We start from the raw sequence: 20261 nt of genomic DNA, 5'->3' as shown, positions 1-20261 counted from the left end.
TGTGTGTGTGTACGTGCAGGCATGTTGAGCTCTGGAGGGAGCAGGGTGTATGCAGAGGAATTCCCAATTACATCCTGCCTAAAATCCCTCACCTCTTCCATGGGAATGACTTGCGCATAGCCCCCTCCTGCAGCCCCTCCTAGTGAGACACAGAGAGTCAAATTTAAACAAACAATACACATCAGTTAATATAATAAATTTTCTATTTAAATATAAACAGCTTTGGAAAAAATTGAGAGACCACTTCAGTTTCTGAATCAGTTTCTCTGATTTTGCGATTTATAGGTAAATGTTTGAGTGAAATGAACATTGTTGTTTTATTCCATAAACTACGGAAAACATTTATCCTAAATTCTAAATAAAATAGAAATTTAGAGCATTTATTTGCTCTGAGAAAATGAGAAATGGCTTTAATAACAACAAAGACAAAGAGATTTCAGACCTCAAATAATGCAAAGAAAACAAGTTCATATTCATAAATTTTTTTAAAGTTCAGAAATCAGTATTTGGTGGAATAATCCTGGTTTTCATAACCCACAGTTTTCATGCATCTTGGCATGTTCTCCTCCACCAGTCTTACACACTGCTTTTGGATAACTTTCAAGCAGTCCAGCTTGGTTTGATGGCTTGTGATCATCCATCTTCCCCTTGATCATATTTCAGAGGTTTTCAATTTGGTCAAATCAATTTGGTCAAACTCATCATTTTTAAGTGGTCTCTTATTTTTTCAGAGCTGTAGATAATTCGCAATATTATTTACAAACTTACAAAATGTACCATCATCTCTTAAGGACAAGCATATGCCATTATACACATGCACAAACACACCTTTGACTCCAAATGTGGGACCTTGAGACGGCTGTCTCAAGCAAGCGAAGGAGTTGAGCTTGAGGTGAGCAGAAAGTGCCTGGACCAGACCAATGGTCACAGTGCTTTTGCCTTCTCCAAGAGGTGTAGGAGTGATGCTACAGCAGACAGAAGAAAAAAATAAAAATCACACTAAAGTAAACTAAAGTAATGAACCACTTCAAGCAGTCAGTCCTATTCAGACACAATTAGTTTTACCGAAGGGGGTTGAAAATAACTGAACAGGACACAAAAAAACTCCATGTAAAATGATTCCAGATTGAACAGGGCTTTAAACACATTTTATAACAGTTATAGAAAATTGAGGAGTATATAACTGAATGTTTTATAATAACAGCCATAAATGCACCTTCCTCCAAGCTTTGTGGATTCTTAACAGTAGGCTCCAGTTGCCAAACAACACAGTCAAGAAGTATTCCATGATGAGCTTTAAAATGTGGCTCAGCCAATTAGATCACAGAACAAGACACATGAGCTTCACTCTACACTGTAAGAAACCAGCAGCCATTTGCCCTTTAATTTTGCCCTTTCACACTCCAAAAGCCCCTCCAGGGTATTCTGCAGCCCCCCACCTTTCCATGCCTGTAGAGTGGAGCTGCTGGCAAGGCAGCAAAGGCATCCTGCGGCTGACAGTAATTGAGTGGAGGGAGTGGGCTTCAGAGCGTCTGCAGGAAGAACAAAGAGCTAGACTTTAAGAACGAGGAAAGAGTGGGGGTGCTGATAAAGGGGCTCCGCACATTCTCCCAAAAAACACATGAAAGAGCCCATGGGCCCCTGGCCAGCCCGGCCCCAGCCATGCTTCACACACACACGGATGAAAGAGAGGCCTCTGTGAGGGGGCTAGAGCCCTCAGAGTGCCCACCACTCGCTCTGTTGAGGAATTCAGAAAGCACTCCCCTCACAAAAACAGCCACAGAACCTTATAATTACCATTCACCTGTAGCTCGCAGTGAAGGAGTATTTACAGCATTCACACATTCCACAGCTGCTTAAGTGTAGAAAACAATTTGTCAAAAGACTGAGAATCGTGCACTGCCCCGCATCCTCAGATGTTTTGGATAAGTACGTTCGAAAAAATATTCTCTACTATCAGTTTTATTTAGATTTCCCTCGCAGGTGTTAACAGATGCGTTGAGCTGAGACAGTTGTGCTGTTTCAATGGAAAAGACCCCAATTACCCCACGTTCCTTCTTGTAACTAGTACCTGGACTGAATCTACAAACTAGGCTAACATTTTAACCACAGGCAACACTGCAATTGCATCTCCAGTAAATCAGGCTGAAATCTGAAACGATGTTTAGGACAGAATACGCAAATCCACTACATACATGACAGCCAGCTGTTTCTCTGTTTGACCTCTTCCTGTAATTTGCCAAATACAGCCACTGCAATTAAATTTGCAAGTTTAAATGCAGTCATAAATGGCTTTTAATAATAGAAAAGGAAACAGCTTCAGCAGTCCATGCTGATAAAACACGTAACGTTTACTGATTAACTCAGTAAAGATGTTCTTCACAGGAAGGAATTTTGGGTTACAGTGGGAGGAGTTGTGGGTGAACTTGTCTTAGAGAGACGGATGCGTTAAAATTGAGAGATCAGATTTGTACCCAATTTAAATGTGTTTACTTTTTATTTTTTTTTGCACTTTGGCCTTTTCCAGATATAATCCTGCTACTCAAGACAACAAGATGTGTCCAGGTGTAAAGAGGGTCAAAAAAAGGTCTCAGGATTACTTTCCAACTTACTCAGTTTAATGAATGCAAACTCGGCTAAAATTCATCATATAAAATAATTTCTTGCATAGTGTCATTTTTTTTTTTAGCTCAAATACACAAGGAGGAATCTTCTTTCAAAAGTCAATGTATTTGTTTATTCCAAGTCATTATGCAAGTTTTTCTAAAAGTTCATTTATAAAAAATTACACAACAAACTACTGGCAAATTCAACGTTTTGGTAAAAAATAAATAAATGAATTAAAAAAAGGAGGGCACCCTCCTTGGTTTGCCACCTACCTCAGCAAGTTACCATGTTTTCTGCTGCTGCGTGTTTTCTTTGTATTGCATTATTTGGGCACAGCATCACCAAGGTAAATGTAGGAGGAACGCAAGCAATTTCATTGTATTTTTTTTTTTTTTTACAATTTTAACCACTACGACCCTCAAGCATCTTATGTTACTTAACACAATCACTTAACTTCAAGTGCTTGTGATACGTTTTGGGAAAGTTGTGCAATCAATTAAAAACATTTAACGTAAGCTTACCTTATTAAAGCAACATTTCAGAAGGAAATCAAATTTACACCATTACCCTCTTAACCCAATTTAGTTGGATGCTTGGAATCTAAAGTGAGCATCATTAGATATGCCCTGGAGTTCTCAGGTCTTGCTTAAATCACATCACATCACACCCTTGCTTTAATTCAATATAATTTCAATAGTACTTATACTTTTAGCTATTCTAATTAATTTATATAATGGATGTTATGTTACACCATGAAATAATCTTAAATAGTAACAAATGTCTGAGCAGAGTATGTCATAACTGTTACTTATGCATGGCTACAACATTTTGTACTTTTAATTCTGTGTATGCCTTTCTTCATCTTCATGTTTATAGATATCAGTAGGTCATAGTATTAAACACATAAGTGTGAGCTTCCATTTTATCTCTCAGAGGCTGCATAAAACTAAAGCAATAAACTTTACGCACCAAACATGTCTATTTACCAATCACATTTAGGAGAAGGGTAAAGATGTGCAAGTTGGATTTTGCCACACTGTTTCTTTAACAGTGATGCTGAAGATAATCTGTAGAGCATTACTAGCATCTAAAGTTCTGAAAAGAGTCAAAGACACAAAATAAAATCTTCCCAAAATAAAATACCAACAAACAGAAAAGTCTCACCCTGCCACCAGGACGTATTTGCCATTGGGCTGGTTCTGCAAGCGTGTGAGCAGAGAGAGGCGGACCTTGGCCTTGGTGCGCCCATAAGCCTCCAGTTCCTCCGGCAGCAGGCCAATCTCCTCAGCCAGCTGCACTATGGGTTTTGGGGTTTGAGCTCTGGAGATCTCGATATCACTGTAAACATAATAGACATGAACGAAAGAAAATACATTCATGCTGAATAAACAGAAATGGATCTATATTTCACAACATCTTTAACAGTGCACAAATACATTGACCGTGGCCAGCGTGATTGTGGCAAGACAACATGCATTATCTCACCTAGGCACAGGAGACAGTGGCTGGAGCTTCAGGGGGCGGAGTGTCCATGTCTGATACTGCTGATTCTCTACCCATCTCACACTGCTCCTCACCACATTCTGTTCAAACATATTTATAGTCAAACAAAAATCATTCAAAGTCCATAATACACATACTGATACACTATAAGAACAAAGATGCTTATAAATGAATGCATTCATTAGGGGTGTTCACAAACATTTGTTCATTTAGTGAACGTAAAGTGTTACCAATGTTATCACTTCTAACACTGTCCTGCCTAATTGAACCCTTGCAGAACTTAGATTTGTAACTCAAATATGATTATTGTATTATATACTGTTATACTCAAAATGTAAAAAGTCATTATATGAGGACACCTTGTGGCAAATGAAGTTTTACAGTAGAGGCATGTTTAAAATTTCATTGTGAACTGCAATGTCACCAGCACACAGTAGGGGGCATCTGACCTGCATCCTTAAGGCAGCATTTATCGGGCCAATCTCAGTCCAGCATTCAGCTTCTCTCGCTCTCTCCTCAGCAGCTGAGATCTCTGGAAGATACAGGAGATATATACATAATGTGTGTAGTGGATTAACCAGAGGATTTCTTCATTGCTTGGACACAAACACACACTACCCCCACTTTACGGCCTATAAGGAAACTTCGAACCCAGAACACTCTAAAAAAACCTTGGAGTAATCTTTTTTTCAAACAACCTTAAATTTCAAAATGACATTTACTGACTATTTCTTCACTCAGCCTCGCTCAAGAGCCCTAAATGCGAGTTTAGGGTAAAATTCTGTTTACATTCCTCCAAGTCATAAACCTCGGAGTTAATGTAAACATTTGGAACATTTGCAACACCATCACTAGGACGGGACTGCGGACTTAAGAGAGTGTCAAAACTTAATTAATGCCTTGGAAATTGTTAATTCACCAAATGTTGTACCAATTTAGGGGTTTGTGCCTAGTTATTTCTGCAATCACTTAGAAATAAGATTAATGAAATTAAGAGAAATGTTCTAAGCTTGGGATTCCATTTTCAACATTGCAGGCTCAAATTCTGTGGGGTGCAGAAAGAACTCCTTCCCCCACCGTCGTAAATTCAGACAGGCAAGGACCAAGCCTTATCTGAACACTCAGCAGAGGGGAGGAATTTCTCACTCAGAAGATTTTGCTTAAAATACATCTATATTGACTATATAAAAAATGTGTTTTATAGAATGTTTACTAGATAATGGTATATGTGTCTGGTATATGGTATATGTGTTTGGATGTGTCCTGATTCAATTTTTCTACACATTCAAGTCTGAATCAACAAGGTTTAACTAGCATTTGATAATTTAGCTTTATTTGGTTATCAGTGGTTTAACCAGGTATTATCTTTTAAGTGATTTAATTGGGTTTAAATAATAACATGACTCTTGATCTCTTTCTGACAGAGTATCATCCATCGTTGTATTTCTAAGATTATCTAGTATTACAAAACTGTTTGTGGGCAAAATATATATAGTACATTTATTGTGATTCAATTGTAAGATTGTTGTTTCCTGAATTTATCCTCACAAACTGATATGCTGAAAAATGTATTTTTAATCCACTGCTTAATTGAGTTTTCTTTTGGTTTGGTCTATTAGAAAAAAATGGAAATCTCACTAGCTGAAGCATGCTGACCATGTGAGCGAGGGGGGGTTTATGGCCCTTTGTGAATCCCCACCAAAGTTTGAAATTGCTCCTAGACCAATCAAAACACAGACATTTGGGCCACAGGGCCAATCATAGCTCGAGGGCCAAACAGGCCACAGAGTCTAATAGTTAAACTGGGCAGACACAGTTTAGAGTTTCCAGTTGAGTTTTGGGAGTTCAGGTCGGAGGAGTTGGAGGAGAAGCAGTTAGAGAAGGAGTGGGAGAAGGAGTTGGAGAAGATGAGTTGAGGAAAACAGTTAGAGGAGAGAGGTTAGGGAGCCCAGAGATGGAGAAAGGATAGACTGTTAGTTTAGTCATCTTAAGTTAGTTTTCTTAGACTAGTGCATTTAATCTTCAAGTATATTAATATTAGCTATCCTAGTTAAAATATCTAAGGTTATTTTACAATCTACGAAGCCAAGCATTATTCCATCTAAGTTTAGCTAAAGTACAGCTGAAAAAGAGATCCGCCAGATCCAACCCAGAAACCTGCGGTCCGGAGGCCACCAGCAAGCCAGCTGAGAGTGGGGATTTACCCTGTGGGTTCTAATGGGGCTCCGTGCTGACACAGGAAGTCAAACCACCCTGCAGACAGGCTCACGTGATCCTTTTTCGGGGTGAAGCATCAGACGACCAACCCAGGCGGACGTCACCGAGGCCCACTTCAACAACTCAGAGTAAGGCAGAGCTGGGTTTAATCTTTCGGCAGATGGTGTTCTGTTGGTCATGGTCTGGGTCGGGTCTTTAATAGAGCGTCTTTAGTATAGATGACTCATTTTGAGTGTCTTGGGTGGAAATAAGAATTGGTTTCGTAGACTTAAAATGCCTCAGACCCTTATTTAGAAATATTCACTTAATAGTTCTATTAATCTTTATTCCTTTCATATCAGTATTATAACGTGTTTGTTCTTTTATTTCTCATTTATCATTCTACACTATGATTTGATATCTAATGGCTACATTTATGACTTTTTAATGAATTATTTACTCATATCTGTGTGATTTAATAAAATACTTTTATTTTACAAAACCTGTCATTTCAGTGTGTTTTTCTGGATAACTTGGTTATGAAAATTTCTGTCACCTGTAGAAACCACACCCTGAGATGTCTTGTGTTATTAATTAATTTGATTAATTAATTTATTAATTAATCTAATTAAATTAATTTAATAACTGGCGCCCAATTAAAAATATTTCAACATCTCAATTAGCACCAGGTATTAAACCACTGAGCCCGCTACATGTGTGTATATGTGTGTGTACATATACATATATATATATACACATTATATATATATATATATACACACATACACACACACACACATATATATACACATTACAATATACATTACAATTACAACTTATTAATGTACTGTAATGTAAAGCAACAGTCCGCTTGTTCACACAAAACAGATGAGGAGTCCACACCTGGCATAAAGGCAGAACCACAGTTAATGACTGTTACTCCTGGCTTGACTGAGATAGGTAGCAGATCAGTGTTTTCAGTCCCCATCACCACAACTACATCGACTTGCTTGATCTGAGAAAAAAAAGGAGAAAATAAAAAGTATATGCAAAAACAAACAGTTACAGCTTACTCACGAACTGTATTTGACAAATTGTGTTGCCCTCACCTAAAACCTTTAAAAACACCATAAAGATACGTGAGATGATGTGGGGTTGATGCTGCAGTTGGTCAGGTTTAGGTTCAGCAACAGTATGTGCTGAAAGAATGAGGTCAGCTGACTACCTGAATATACTGAATATAGACCAGGTTATTCCATCAATGGATTTTTTTTCTTCCCTGATATCACAGGCATATTCAAGATGATAATGTCAGGATTCATGGGGCTGGAACTGTAAAAGAGTGATTCCAGGAGCATGAGATAATCATTTTCACACATGGATTGTTCACCTTTGGGATGTGCTGGAGAAGACTTTGTGCAGGGGTCAGACTCTACCATCATTAATGCTGCAAGATCTTGGTGAAAAATTAATGCAATAGTGGATTGAAATAAATCTTGTAACATTGCAGAAGCTTACTGAAACAATGCCACAGCAAATGCTGTGGAATCAAAGCTAAAGGTGGTCCAACAAAATATTAGTGTATGAATAAGACCAAGCCACATAAAAAAACACCCAAGACAAATTTAAAAGACATCAGCAACCAAAACTCCTCCCAGTACAACGGGTGAATTGCATATTTTGTCCCACATAGCAAATACACTTAAGTGTGACTGATTTAAAGAAGCATTTGACTTCTAAGTGTCAATGAATGTGGCCAAAATTCTATCAGGATACAATCCAGATAACCAACTTATGTTGGTGTAAACCGTGTCCAACACACAATTATTCTATTAATTAAGACCTTACTAACTAGAGGACAAGTTGAGTGAGATGCGTTAAGACAACAGGCGTAAGTCAGGAAAGCTTGTCATATTAGTCTTCTTAGGAAGAACTAGACCCATATGATCCAAGTGAAGTTACACACTGCCCCCTGCTGACAAATTCAAACTATCAAATGTACACTACACAAAACCACTCATTCAATACTTTTTGCATGTGTGCATGGTTTTTCCCTATGATGAAAATTAATGCAGAGTTATTGAAATATTCTCCTTAAATACTTTGTAAATCACAGTAAACAGACCTCACTGCTGTGTACCTTGTACAATGTACCTTCCACTTGGCTGCAGCTCTAACTCTAATCAACACCACAGGACCAAAACCAATTATTGCCTTCAAAGGTTTGAGTAACTGGATTACAGGGTTTGGTTACATTTGGAGTGAAGGTGAAACCTGCAAGGAAAGGAGATTTCCAGGTTCTCCAGGCTAAGTGGTTAGTGAACACTCCTTTAAAGATCAAAGAGGTCAGAAGTCTGCATGCAGTAAAATATTTTAAAGTGTACCTGCTTCTGTAGATTGTCTGCGGCCCATCGGCTGGTCTGCACTTCCATTCCAGCATCCTGCAGGAGGTACTGGAGGATCACCTTCAGAGGCCCTTCTAGGCCAACCAGCACTGCCCTTTTCCCAGCCAGTGAAGCATCTGAACAAAAAGATAAACAGTTCAATTACTCAAACAAATTTGAACATGTGGTCAAGTGACCATCTGAGAAAACAGCATCTTGCTACTGTTATGCTCTTGAATGTCTAATATATTAGCTTTATTTGAATCATATCCTAGAATACGCAGTTTTCTTAAAGCAACATAACCAAATTTACACTGATTATTAAAAAAAAGCTCAGTTTACAAACTATGATTCCACACAATAAACCAACCATTATTTCCAAATCTTCCTTCTCTTGCCATGTTATACTCGATGTTATTCAAATCCAAACATTTTATTACAATTTTATTCATGCTAGATACTCTGCACTAAATTCTAATAGGCATCAGAGATTGAGGACTAAACTCTCTAAACACTCTGACAAGAAGTAAAGAAATTGCAGTGTGTGTATGCATAACAAGTGTCATCAGCTCCAGTCCTGGGGATTTTTCTGAATAAACAACTTCCAGTTAATCCCCACGTGTTCTGATCTTCCACCATGCAGGACAGGAATTAATGACTGGCATAATATGTGGATAGAACAAACTGTGCACACACAATACAAACTCACCCTGTCTGGACAGCAGTTCTAGCACAGCTCCTGCTACAGGTGAGGGAAACCCTTCTGATAGAGCTCCAGAAACCAGGCGCCCCACGTTCAAATCTGAAACCCTAGAAAAGCACACACACAAAATTTCTAAATCTCCAACACAGACTTAGTGTTACTAAGTATATAATATTTTTTTTCTTTAATATTTGAGATTTTTTCAAGAAAAGTAGATACATTTATATCCTTAAGACAAAAATACTTTTTGAATAAACATCAATAACTTGATCCTGAAGGAAACTGTAATCAGATTTTTTTTTCTAAATGTCCATTACTGTTGTAAAGAACATCAAGAGGTTATGAACTGATAATACCAGAAGGTATGGACTGCTGGACCTTGACAGTGCTTGAGCCTTATGATTTAAAAGACTTGATGAAACAAGAACAAAGTAATGCGGAAATGTGTCTGGTTCTATCTCTCCTTGTCTGTCTGTCTGTCTTATTCATACTTATTTTTAAGATTATGGAAAATGCTTCTTCCAAACTTATGAATAACAGTGTGTGTAAATATGTGTGCAGAACAGATATTAGCTACGATTAAAAACAGCTTTACAGACAAATAAAAAAGAAAAAAAAACACACGCACACAGACAAGCAAACAATGCATACCCATCTACGTCTTTCTCAGGTTTGATGGTGTTGAGTATTCTCCGGGAGAGGATGGATGGAGGAAGACACAGGAACACACCATGAACATTCTGGTCCTCATTTAGACGCAGAACCTCCTCTATGACCTGCAAAACACCACGTGCACACACATACAGTTAACAGTGAGAAAATATACAAAATATAAGGCTGTCAAAATGTCAGTTGTTAAAAGGCAACAACCAAACAGAACTGTATTGTGCAATATAGTAACTGACCTCCTCCTCAGTGCAGTGGCGTGGCAGACATATTTGCATCACATTCAGGCCAACCTACAAAGAAGACATTACACAGTGTGACTCAAATGGACACAATGATTTAAATATATAAAAAAAAAGATATCAAATTATAGCCATCACAAAAATATTACACCTCCCAAAATGTTAATGGTAAGTACAGAATCAGAGTCATTTGGGACCATTTTTACTGCCCCACAAAATGTTCATTCAGCGTAATAGACTGCTGAGGTTTTGAGTCGATATAAAATGTGCTTATTACTATTAGAAATTGAAGTGGTAGAGTAAAGTTACACACAAACCTTTTCAGCCATCATCGTATTCATCTCCAGCAGAATGTCATCTTCTCCAGCCTGTCAGACAACACAGCAAAACATGATACAGTAATGAGACAATGATGAGACGGACAACATACATTACTTAAATACAAAGTACAGACACACCCACAGCTCCTAACTACCAGTTCATACCTGTATGATGGCCAGTGTGGGTTTAATGGCTGGATGGGCTTTAAGCACAGAAGCCAGCTCCTCTCTGCTCTTCTCGATGATCTCCCTATAAGAAAAATACAGTTGAAGCACACTTGGCAAAACTAAAGTTAATACATTCTTTTAACCTGGAGTTGTGCAGTTTACAATTTCTTCTTAAACATTTTCTATGTGATGTTTAGTGGTTTTGACAATCGTAAAATAATTTCCTAAAAGACAAATACACCACAAATACTTTAGGCAACATTATTCAAGCAATCACTTTAAAAATTATATAACCTTCTTGACCTAGCAAAGAAAATTGCCACCAACTGGGCTACACCAGACTCTGGGCGTGCTGCTAACTGCACAATGTAACTTTGTTAAAGCAGACAGAAAAACATGTAATGCTGTGTATCCATATTTTTTAATCATATTCATGTAAATCCTTTAATATTACTTTTACAATATATATTATTGTTGTAAAATATATGTTTCCATCACTTTCAGTGGCAGTTCTGTCTCTCAACATTCTCTCAAAATTCATGTGTCATGTGCAAAATACACTTCCAGAGTGACAAAGGAGCCCAGGAGCCATGCATAACAGGCAAACAAACTTTTTTTGTATTTTTTTTTTTTTTTGTACTATTATTCATGACTTCATAGCTTTCATAGTTCTTGGAATTGGAAATAAATAGGTGCCTCCACATTGTCTTAAATTAATTAGGGACACCCTGAAACTCCAAACCATATTATCAATTTATGAATGTACACGTTTGTTCTTTTTTGTGAAAAATAAATCCTGCACATTTAAAGATTTGATAACCTTAGACAGTTACATTTATTTCAGCAGTAAACATTTTTCTACAGAAAACTGGCGTTCAAAGTCCACATCTTGGGGTTTGATAAAGGAGTGCTAACAGATTGTGGTCTGCGTAATCCACATCCATTTGGTTGTTACACTCCAAGATGTTTGAATGGTTGACAAATATTTGATCTCTACATTCAGAAAATATGGTACACTGGTATTTATTAGAGGGAATGAACTCATTCTAATCCTGTATTAAAACAATATGTAAAAATAGATACACAGTAAGTAACATGTTGCAGTTATCTAAGGTCTCCATGTTCCCCAGAGCTGCTAAATCTACATGATTATGCCACACTGACACCAATACATGCATCAAAGCTACAGAAGCTGGGTTGGTGTGTTCTTCCAGGTTCACACTACACAGGTTTCAGAGTTGTAAAATCATTTGACCCTTTTCATTACACAACTTGTTGCTTTTTAATCAGACATATTTCAGTGGTCGTAGTTTACACACTACATGACTGAGCACTCACAGTGGTGTTTGATCTTTCACCTGGGAAGCCACATCTACTCTTCAAAAACCTGAGATGTAGGTTTTTCTGGATGATCAGCTGGTTTTGAGCTGGGTTTTTAGCAGAGAGACTTACTAAATATACAAAATCTTAATTTTAACATCATTATCTGAAAAAAATAACACAGTATCATACCATGTTTATTCTTAAACTTTTAATTTAATGCAAAATTCACATGTGAAATGCTTAAAATGACAATTTCAAAGCTTACAGGGTAAGTAATAACTTGCTCATAAGCGTTTGTCTGAATAAAGGGCAAATAAAATAAAATTAACTAAAAACTAAAGATCTGGATATTCAGTTCCACAAATGTGTGACTGTCCTAATGTCACATTTCTAACGGCACATTTACCCTAAATTATTTTAGGCCTGATTTTATAATTGTTTAATGAAATTGCAGACAAAAGTCTCAGAATGCCATTCACTCACTCAAGAAGTGATTCTCAGTAGCAGGTTTGTATCACTTGTTTCTCCTGGATGCATGTGTGACACAACAGGTTTTTGAAGAGTAGATGTGGCTTCCCCCAGGTGAAAGATCATGACCCCCCTGTGAGTGCTCAGTCACATAGTGTGCAAACCACGACCACTGAAATATGTTTGATTACAAAGCAACAAGTTGTGTGGTGAAAAAGGTACAATGATTTCACAACTCTGAAACCTGTGTAGTGTGAACCTGGAATAACACACCACTTAGCTTCTGTAGCGTTGATGCATGTACTGGTATCAGTGTTGCATTATCATGTAGATTTTGCAGCTCTGGGGACGTAGAGACCTTAGATAACTATTTTTTTTTTTGTCATATTCATGTTTATAATACTGTATGGTATTTTGGTGTGATTTTAGGAGAAGTAAACATGTGTAAGACATTTTTACCTTAGAGTAAGAGAACTTAAAGATATTAAAGCCAACTTGAACCTAAAATATACTTTTTATTAGATTATTACCTGATCTACAGTACCAGTCAAAAGTTTGGACACACCTCTTCTCATTCTGTTGTAAATTTAATATTAAAGATATTAAAGCTATACAGGAACACATGCTGAATTATTTAGGAAACAAGGTGTTAAAAAAACCAGAATATGTTTTATACGTTAGATTCTTCCAAGTACCACATTTGGCTTTAATTACAGATTTGCAGACTCTTGCTATCTTCCATTTAACTGGAATAGTTTTTTCAGCATCTTGAAGGAGTTCCTGGAGGTGCAGAATAATAGTTGCTGTTTTTTCTTTACACTGTGCTCCAACTCATCCCAAATCACCCATTTCAGTTGGGTTTATTGTGGACGACAAACACTTTTTTTGATTACTAGATAATTCTGTGTGTGACTTAATTGTTTTAATTCCTTTAATATAATTAGCTTTTAGTACGAGATTTAAGTGTCTTTTACTTTTACTCTCACTGCAAAAGACACCGCAAAATATCACCATAATTCATTTCAAGATGAAAACAAGAAACAAACAAATTCACTCTCCATTTTCTTACAAAAGACATCCTTGGATTGGAGTTTGGTGTAATATTCAGCTTCTTCATAGCCATTCATTTACAAAAAAAAGCAAGCTTTATAATTCTCTTTATATGGCTTAATAATAATATATAGGGTTAATTATTCACGTGTGTTAATTCTGTCATTCCTACGCATTAAGATCTAATTCCCACGCCTTAGTAAGTCGTGGCCACACATTCTTTTTTAACACGTCACCTTAGGGCAGGGGTCTCAAAGTAGCGGCCCGCGACGCGGTTTCATACGGCCCCTCACGGGTTAACAAAATAAACATACATCTGGCCCGCAATTCAATTTAATTATTTATGCTTTATTATGTTCGTTTTCATATTTTATCTTAACTTGTATTTTGGTGTGTGTGTGTGGTTTTTGTTTTTTGTTTGCTTACGCTGCGTTGCCTGCTTTAATAGTCTTCAGTAGCCTTCAACAGTCTAACCTTGCAGCCGTGGTGTGTCCACTAAACTCCATAGTTATAAACATCCTGAGGTTAGCAGCGCGCTAACTGACCTGTTTATAATGTAATCCCAGCAGTGCCTCCGTGACGCTGCTCTAAACTGCTGCTGTTAGCTGCTTGGGCTGAAAGATGAACTGTAGAGAGCTGTATTATCCGGTTAGTGGGGTTATTTTATTTCATACACAGAAGAACTTACAAATTTTTAAAAACGCTCCAGACTGGCTCAGCTGAGTCCTGTAGCCCGTGGCTGGGCTGTAGCTCTGACTAAGCAAAGACTGCGGGCTTGTGGTGCTGCAGCTGCAGCTCCGACTAGTGGTTGGATGAGGAACTGCTAAATCTGAGGAAATGCTAAATCTGTCACAGCTCACAATTTTTGATTTTATATTTATTAAGCCTTATTTCAGTATCAAACGTTTTGATCAAAGTTAATATAACTTATAAATTAAAAGGATTTATGTTAATAGAGCAACAAGCAACCATTTTTCCATGCAACTGTAATATTTGATTGAATAAATAGTATATTGAGAGTTATTTAACATTAAGGAGTAATTACATTCATTTTGTATTACATCTGGTTACATTTTCTTATATTTATAAGTTACATCTGGCCCTCAGAGGACAGCCAATATGCCAATGTGGCCCTCGGCAAAAATGAGTTTGAGACCCCTGCCTTAGGGGCTCCGTAAAAACATTGAATGAAAAGGTGTGTCCAAACTTTTTAAGTCATTAATAGCGTCTCTGTCTATACTGTTACTGACAGTCAGCTCTTTTAGACTGAAGTTCTGTCGGGGGTTCAGTCCTGCCGTTTATTTACCGCGGTCACGCCATCTGCACTTAGAAAACGCTCGGTCGCGCTATCCACACAGAAAACTGGAGTGCGCGTCTAAACCGTGTTTTACTGTAGCCGCGTGCACAGCGCACCCGGAGGAGCAGAGACGCTTCTCGTGCAGAGACTTAAAATGGAACAGAAACTAGTTTTACACCTAAATAAACATGATTTAACGAGATCTAATCCACAAATATACACCAGAAAGACCACTTCTTATCTGTAGAACAGTGTAACGTTTTGAAAAGGTTTGGATTGTTATTAAATAAGTAAATCAAATTGTTATAAAATCACATCCCTAAATTCTTAAAGATCTTATTCTCATGTATCCCAGATGTATGTTTGAAGTGATATTACTGTATCATTTTTGAGTAATTGAATACCAAAACTATCTATTCGGTTTTGTATAAAAGGGATTTTGGAGTGCTATAAAACAAAAAAAAATCTAATTCTTCTTAAATCAGAACATGAAATCCTTAAAGAATACCTTCCATACTATTTATGTCATGCATGTATACTGATTGTACAGTATCATTTTGGAGTAAATGAATACCAAACTTAGGAAAAATGTATATTCGGTTGTGCATAAACCAGATTTCGGTGTCCTATAAAACCAGCAAATCAAATTGTTATCCAATGCCACCAAGACAGTCTTGAAAAACACATTCCATACTATTAATGACATGAGTAACAAGTGATTTTACTGTACCATTTTGGAGTAATTAAATATCAAACTTGGAAAAGATGTCTATTCGGTTGTGCATAAACCACATTTCAGAGTCCTATAAAACCAGCAAATCAAATTGTTATCCAATGGCACTAACAAATTCTTGAAGAACACATTCTATACTATTATTGACATGAGTATCAAGTGATTTTACTGTATCATTTTGGAGTAATTGGATACCAAACGTAGGAAAAATGTCTATTTGGTTGTGCATAAACCAGATTTTGGAGTCCCATAAAACCAGCAAATCAAATTGTTATCCAATGGCACTAACAAAGTCTTGAAGAACACATTCCATACCATTAATGACATGAGTAACAAGTGATATTACTGTATACTTTTGGAATAATTGAATACCAAACTAAGGAAAAATGTCTATTCGGTTGTGCGTAAACCAGATTTCAGAGTCCTATAGAACCAGTAAATCAAATTGTTATCCAATGCCACTAATAAGGTCTTGAAAAACACATTCTATACTATTAATGTTATGAGTATCGAGTCATATTACTGTATCATTTTGGAATAATTGAATACCAAACATAGGAAAAATGTCTATTTTTGTCTATGGTTTTATAGGACTCCGAAATCACGTTTTTCCACAACCGAATAGACATTTTTCCTGAGCTTGGTATCCAATTACTCCAAAATGATACAGTAATATCCTTCGTTATTCATGTGATTAACAGTAAGGAATGTGTTCTTTAAGGCTGTGCCATTGGATAACAATTTGATTTGCTGGTTTTATGGGATCTTAAAATCTGGTTTATGAACAACCGAATATATATTTTTCCTAGGTTTGGTATCCAATTACTCTAAAATGATACAGTAATATTCTTTGTTACTCATGTCATGCATAGTATGAAATGTCATCTTTAAGGCTGTCTCAGTGGCATTGGATAACAATTTGATTTGCTGGTTTTATAGGACTCCCAAATCTAGTTTATGCACAACCAAATAGAATTTTTTCCTAAGTTTGGTATCCAATTACTCCAAAATTATACAGTAATATTCTTTGTTACTCACGTCATTAATAACATGGAATGTGTTATTTAAGGCTGTATTGGTGGCATTGGATAACAATTTGATTTGCTGGTTTTATAGGACTCCGAAATCTGGTTTATGAACAACTGAATATACATTTTTCCTAGGTTTGGTATCCAATTACTCTAAAATGATACAGTAATATTCTTTGTTACTCATGTCATGCATAGTATGAAATGTCTTCTTTAAGGCTGTCTCAGTGGCATTGGATAACAATTTGACTTGCTGGTTTTATAGGACTCTGAAATCTGGTTCATGCAAAAGTGAATCAACATTTTTCGTATGTTTGATATTTAATTACTCCAAAATGGTACAGTAAAATCACTTGATACATATGTTATTAATAGTATAGAATGTGTTTTCCAAGCCTTTGTTAGTGCCATTGGATAACAATTTGATTTGCTGGTTTTATGCGACGCCGAAATCTGGTTTATGCACAACCGAACAGAATTTTTTCCTAAGTCTGGTATTCAATTACTCCAAAATGATACAGTAAAATCACTTGAAACTCATGTCAATAATAGTATAGAATGTGCTTTTCAAGACTTTATTAGTGCCATTGGATAACAATTTGATTTGCTGGTTTTATAGGACTCTGAAATCAGGTTTTTGCACAATCGAATAGACATTTTTCCTAAGTTTGGTATCCAATTGCTCCAAAATGATACAGTAATATCACTTGTTACTCAAGTCATTAATAGTATAGAATGTGTTCTTCATGACAGTCTTGGTGGCATTGGATAACAATTTGATTTGCTGGTTTTATGGAACTCCGAAATCTGGTTTATGCACAACCGAATAGACATTTTTCCTAAGTTTGGTATCCAATTACTCCAAAATGATACAGTAAAATCACTTGATACTCATGTCAATAATAGTATGGAATGTGTTCTTCAAGACTTTGTTAGTGCCATTGGATAACAATTTGATTTGCTGGTTTTATAGAACTCTGAAATGTGGTTATGCACAACCGAAGACATTTTTTCGAAGTTTGGTATCCAATTATTTCAAAATGGTACAGTAAAATCACTTGATACTCATGTCAATAATAGTATAGAATGTGCTTTTCAAGACTTTATCAGTGGCATTGGATAACAATTTGTTTTAATGGTTTGTAGGACTCTGAAATCTGGTTTATGCAAAAGTGAATCAACATTTTTTGTATGTTTGATATTTAATTACTCCAAAATGGTACAGTAAAATCACTTGTTACTCATGTCATTAATAGTATGGAATGTGTTTTTCAAGACTGTCTTGTTGGCATTTGAAAACAATTTAATTTGCTGGTTTTACAGGACTTCAAAATCAGGTTTTTGCGCAACCAAATAGACATTTTTCCTAAGCTTCGTATTCAATTACTCCAAAATGATACAGTAATATCATTTGTTACTCATGTCATTAATAATATGGAATGTGTTCTTCAAGAATGTCTTAGTGGCATTGGATAACAATTTGATTTGCTTGTTTTATAGGACTCTGAAATCTGATTTATGCAAAAGTGAATTAACATTTTTTGTATGTTTGATATTTAATTACTCCAAAATGGTACAGTAAAATCACTTGTTACTCATGTCATTAATAGAATGGAATGTTTTCTTCAAGACTGTCTTGGTGGCATTGGATAACAATTTGATTTGCAAATTGGTTTTATAGGACACCGAAATCTGGTTTATGCACAACCGAATATACATTTTTCCTAAGTTTGGTATTCATTTACTCCAAAATGATACTGTACAATCAGTATACATGCATGACATAAATAGTATGGAAGGTATTCTTTAAAGATTTCATGTTCTGATTTAAGAAGAATTAGATTTTCTTTTAGATTTATAGCACTCCGAAATCCCTTTTATACAAAACCGAATAGATAGTTTTGGTATTCAATTACTCAAAAATGATACAGTAATATCACTTCAAACATACATCTGGGATACATGAGAATAAGATCTTTAAGAATTTAGGGATGTGATTTTATAACAATTTGATTTACTTATTTAATAACAATCCAAACCTTTTCAAAACGTTACACTGTTCTACAGATAAGAAGTGGTCTTTCTGGTGTATATTTGTGGATTAGATCTCGTTAAATCATGTTTACTTAGGCGTAAAACTAGTTTCTGATCCATTTAAGTCTCTGCACGAGAAGCGTCTCTGCTCCTCCGGGTGCGCTGTGCACGCGGCTACAGTAAAACCCGGTTTAGACGCGCACTTCAGTTTTCGGTGTAGATAGCGCGACCGAGCGTTTTCTAAGTGCAGATGGCGTGACCGCGGTGTTTATTTGACGATGATAAAACAACTTTATGCAAATCTGACCAGTTTGATTGGTCAGAAAGATTTGGAGAACTTCTTAACCAGCTACATTTCCTGCTTTCGCTTTTGTTAAAACTTTTAATTCAATGTCAATTCAGACCAGAACACCGCTAGCTAGCTCCTTTATTTTTATTTATTCGCATTAATCAGACACATGCTGCTGAAATCGTTCAGATTGAACTGAATGAGAGCTGAGATCACAGGCAAGACTGCTTCTACACCAGCAGGATGTGCTGTAGCTGCAGCTGCTCCTCGGTGGTGGAGGTGATGTGAGGGCGGCGGAGAGTTACATCAGCACGGCATCTCCACCCCAACCACTGGCAACACGTGGAGCGAGCAGCCTTTAGCACGGCGGCGGTTTTACCTCCACACCACCAAGGTGTTAAACCTTGTTGTTTGTGGTCAAAAGTAACGTTAACTAGTTAACCTGACTACTCTCAACATGTACAGATTATTATCTTCGTGTATCAGAGAGCGAGCCGGGCTGTGTCTCTGCTCTTACCTGGCGGCGTGTTGGTGCTCCGCCCTGAGCCGGGGGCTGCGGCTCTGCAGGCTGAGGGAGTGAGCGGAGCTCCCGCCGCTGCTGCCGGAGGTGAAGTGGGTCCCTCTGACCGGCGCCCAGCCCGCGCTCCTCTCCTCGCGGGCTGTGGAGCTCCCCCGCGGGCTGAGCACCCTCACCTGGCCGGCTCCAGACCGGCTGGTCCGGCAGGCGTGTCGGAGAGCGGCGGACAGCCTCATGGTGTGAACTGCAGGGCGGCGGAGGGTAAAGAGTGAGCGGCTGCCTCACTCTGAGAGTCTCTCTCACTCCCAGCCAGCCCACACGACACGCTGAGACACGATAACCGCTGCTGGAGGGACTCGCTCTGTCTGAACGACTCTTTAAGAGTCAGTCCAGCGAGTCGATTCACTTGTATTTAACTTAATATCATGTAATTAAATCACTTTGTCAACCAGAAAAAAATCCAATAGTTTTTAATAAGCCTAGAACAATTTATTATATAATTCAGGCCAAGTATGAGAACAACTGCTTTTAGGGAGATAAAAAAAAACAAATCCGACATTTGATTCATTTAAATGGACTGTTCAAATGGATCGACTCGAGCATGCCGTCTTTTGGGTTAGCCGACCGAATCGATTCACTTGCATTTAACTTAATTTCATGTAGTTAAATGATTACAAAGTTTAGTAGTTTATAGTATAGCTCAGGCCAAGTGTGAGAACAACTGCCTTTAAGG

At 37.2% G+C, this 20261-nt stretch overlaps 1 protein-coding gene across 1 annotated transcript in view; it reads right to left on the bottom strand.

The window, feature by feature from the left end:
- Nucleotides 1-19875, bottom strand: part of mthfd1l (methylenetetrahydrofolate dehydrogenase (NADP+ dependent) 1 like) — a 67763-nt gene extending 47888 nt beyond the window's left edge. The window contains exons 1-13 of the mRNA XM_049483799.1: nt 19529-19875; nt 10787-10871; nt 10619-10669; nt 10299-10352; nt 10045-10169; nt 9400-9500; nt 8691-8827; nt 7210-7321; nt 4560-4642; nt 4093-4190; nt 3772-3945; nt 829-965; nt 93-139 (exon numbers count right to left, since the gene is read on the bottom strand). Of these exons, the coding sequence (XP_049339756.1) occupies nt 93-139; nt 829-965; nt 3772-3945; nt 4093-4190; nt 4560-4642; nt 7210-7321; nt 8691-8827; nt 9400-9500; nt 10045-10169; nt 10299-10352; nt 10619-10669; nt 10787-10871; nt 19529-19764 (1440 nt within the window). The 5' untranslated portion in view covers nt 19765-19875. The remainder of the gene's footprint in view (nt 1-92; nt 140-828; nt 966-3771; nt 3946-4092; nt 4191-4559; nt 4643-7209; nt 7322-8690; nt 8828-9399; nt 9501-10044; nt 10170-10298; nt 10353-10618; nt 10670-10786; nt 10872-19528) is intronic.
- Nucleotides 19876-20261: the final 386 nt, after the last annotated feature.

Source organism: Astyanax mexicanus, chromosome 1 (assembly GCF_023375975.1).
Source record: "Astyanax mexicanus isolate ESR-SI-001 chromosome 1, AstMex3_surface, whole genome shotgun sequence".
NCBI classification, from domain to species: Eukaryota; Metazoa; Chordata; class Actinopteri; order Characiformes; family Acestrorhamphidae; genus Astyanax; species Astyanax mexicanus.
This window is presented reverse-complemented; position numbering and strand designations above follow the sequence as displayed.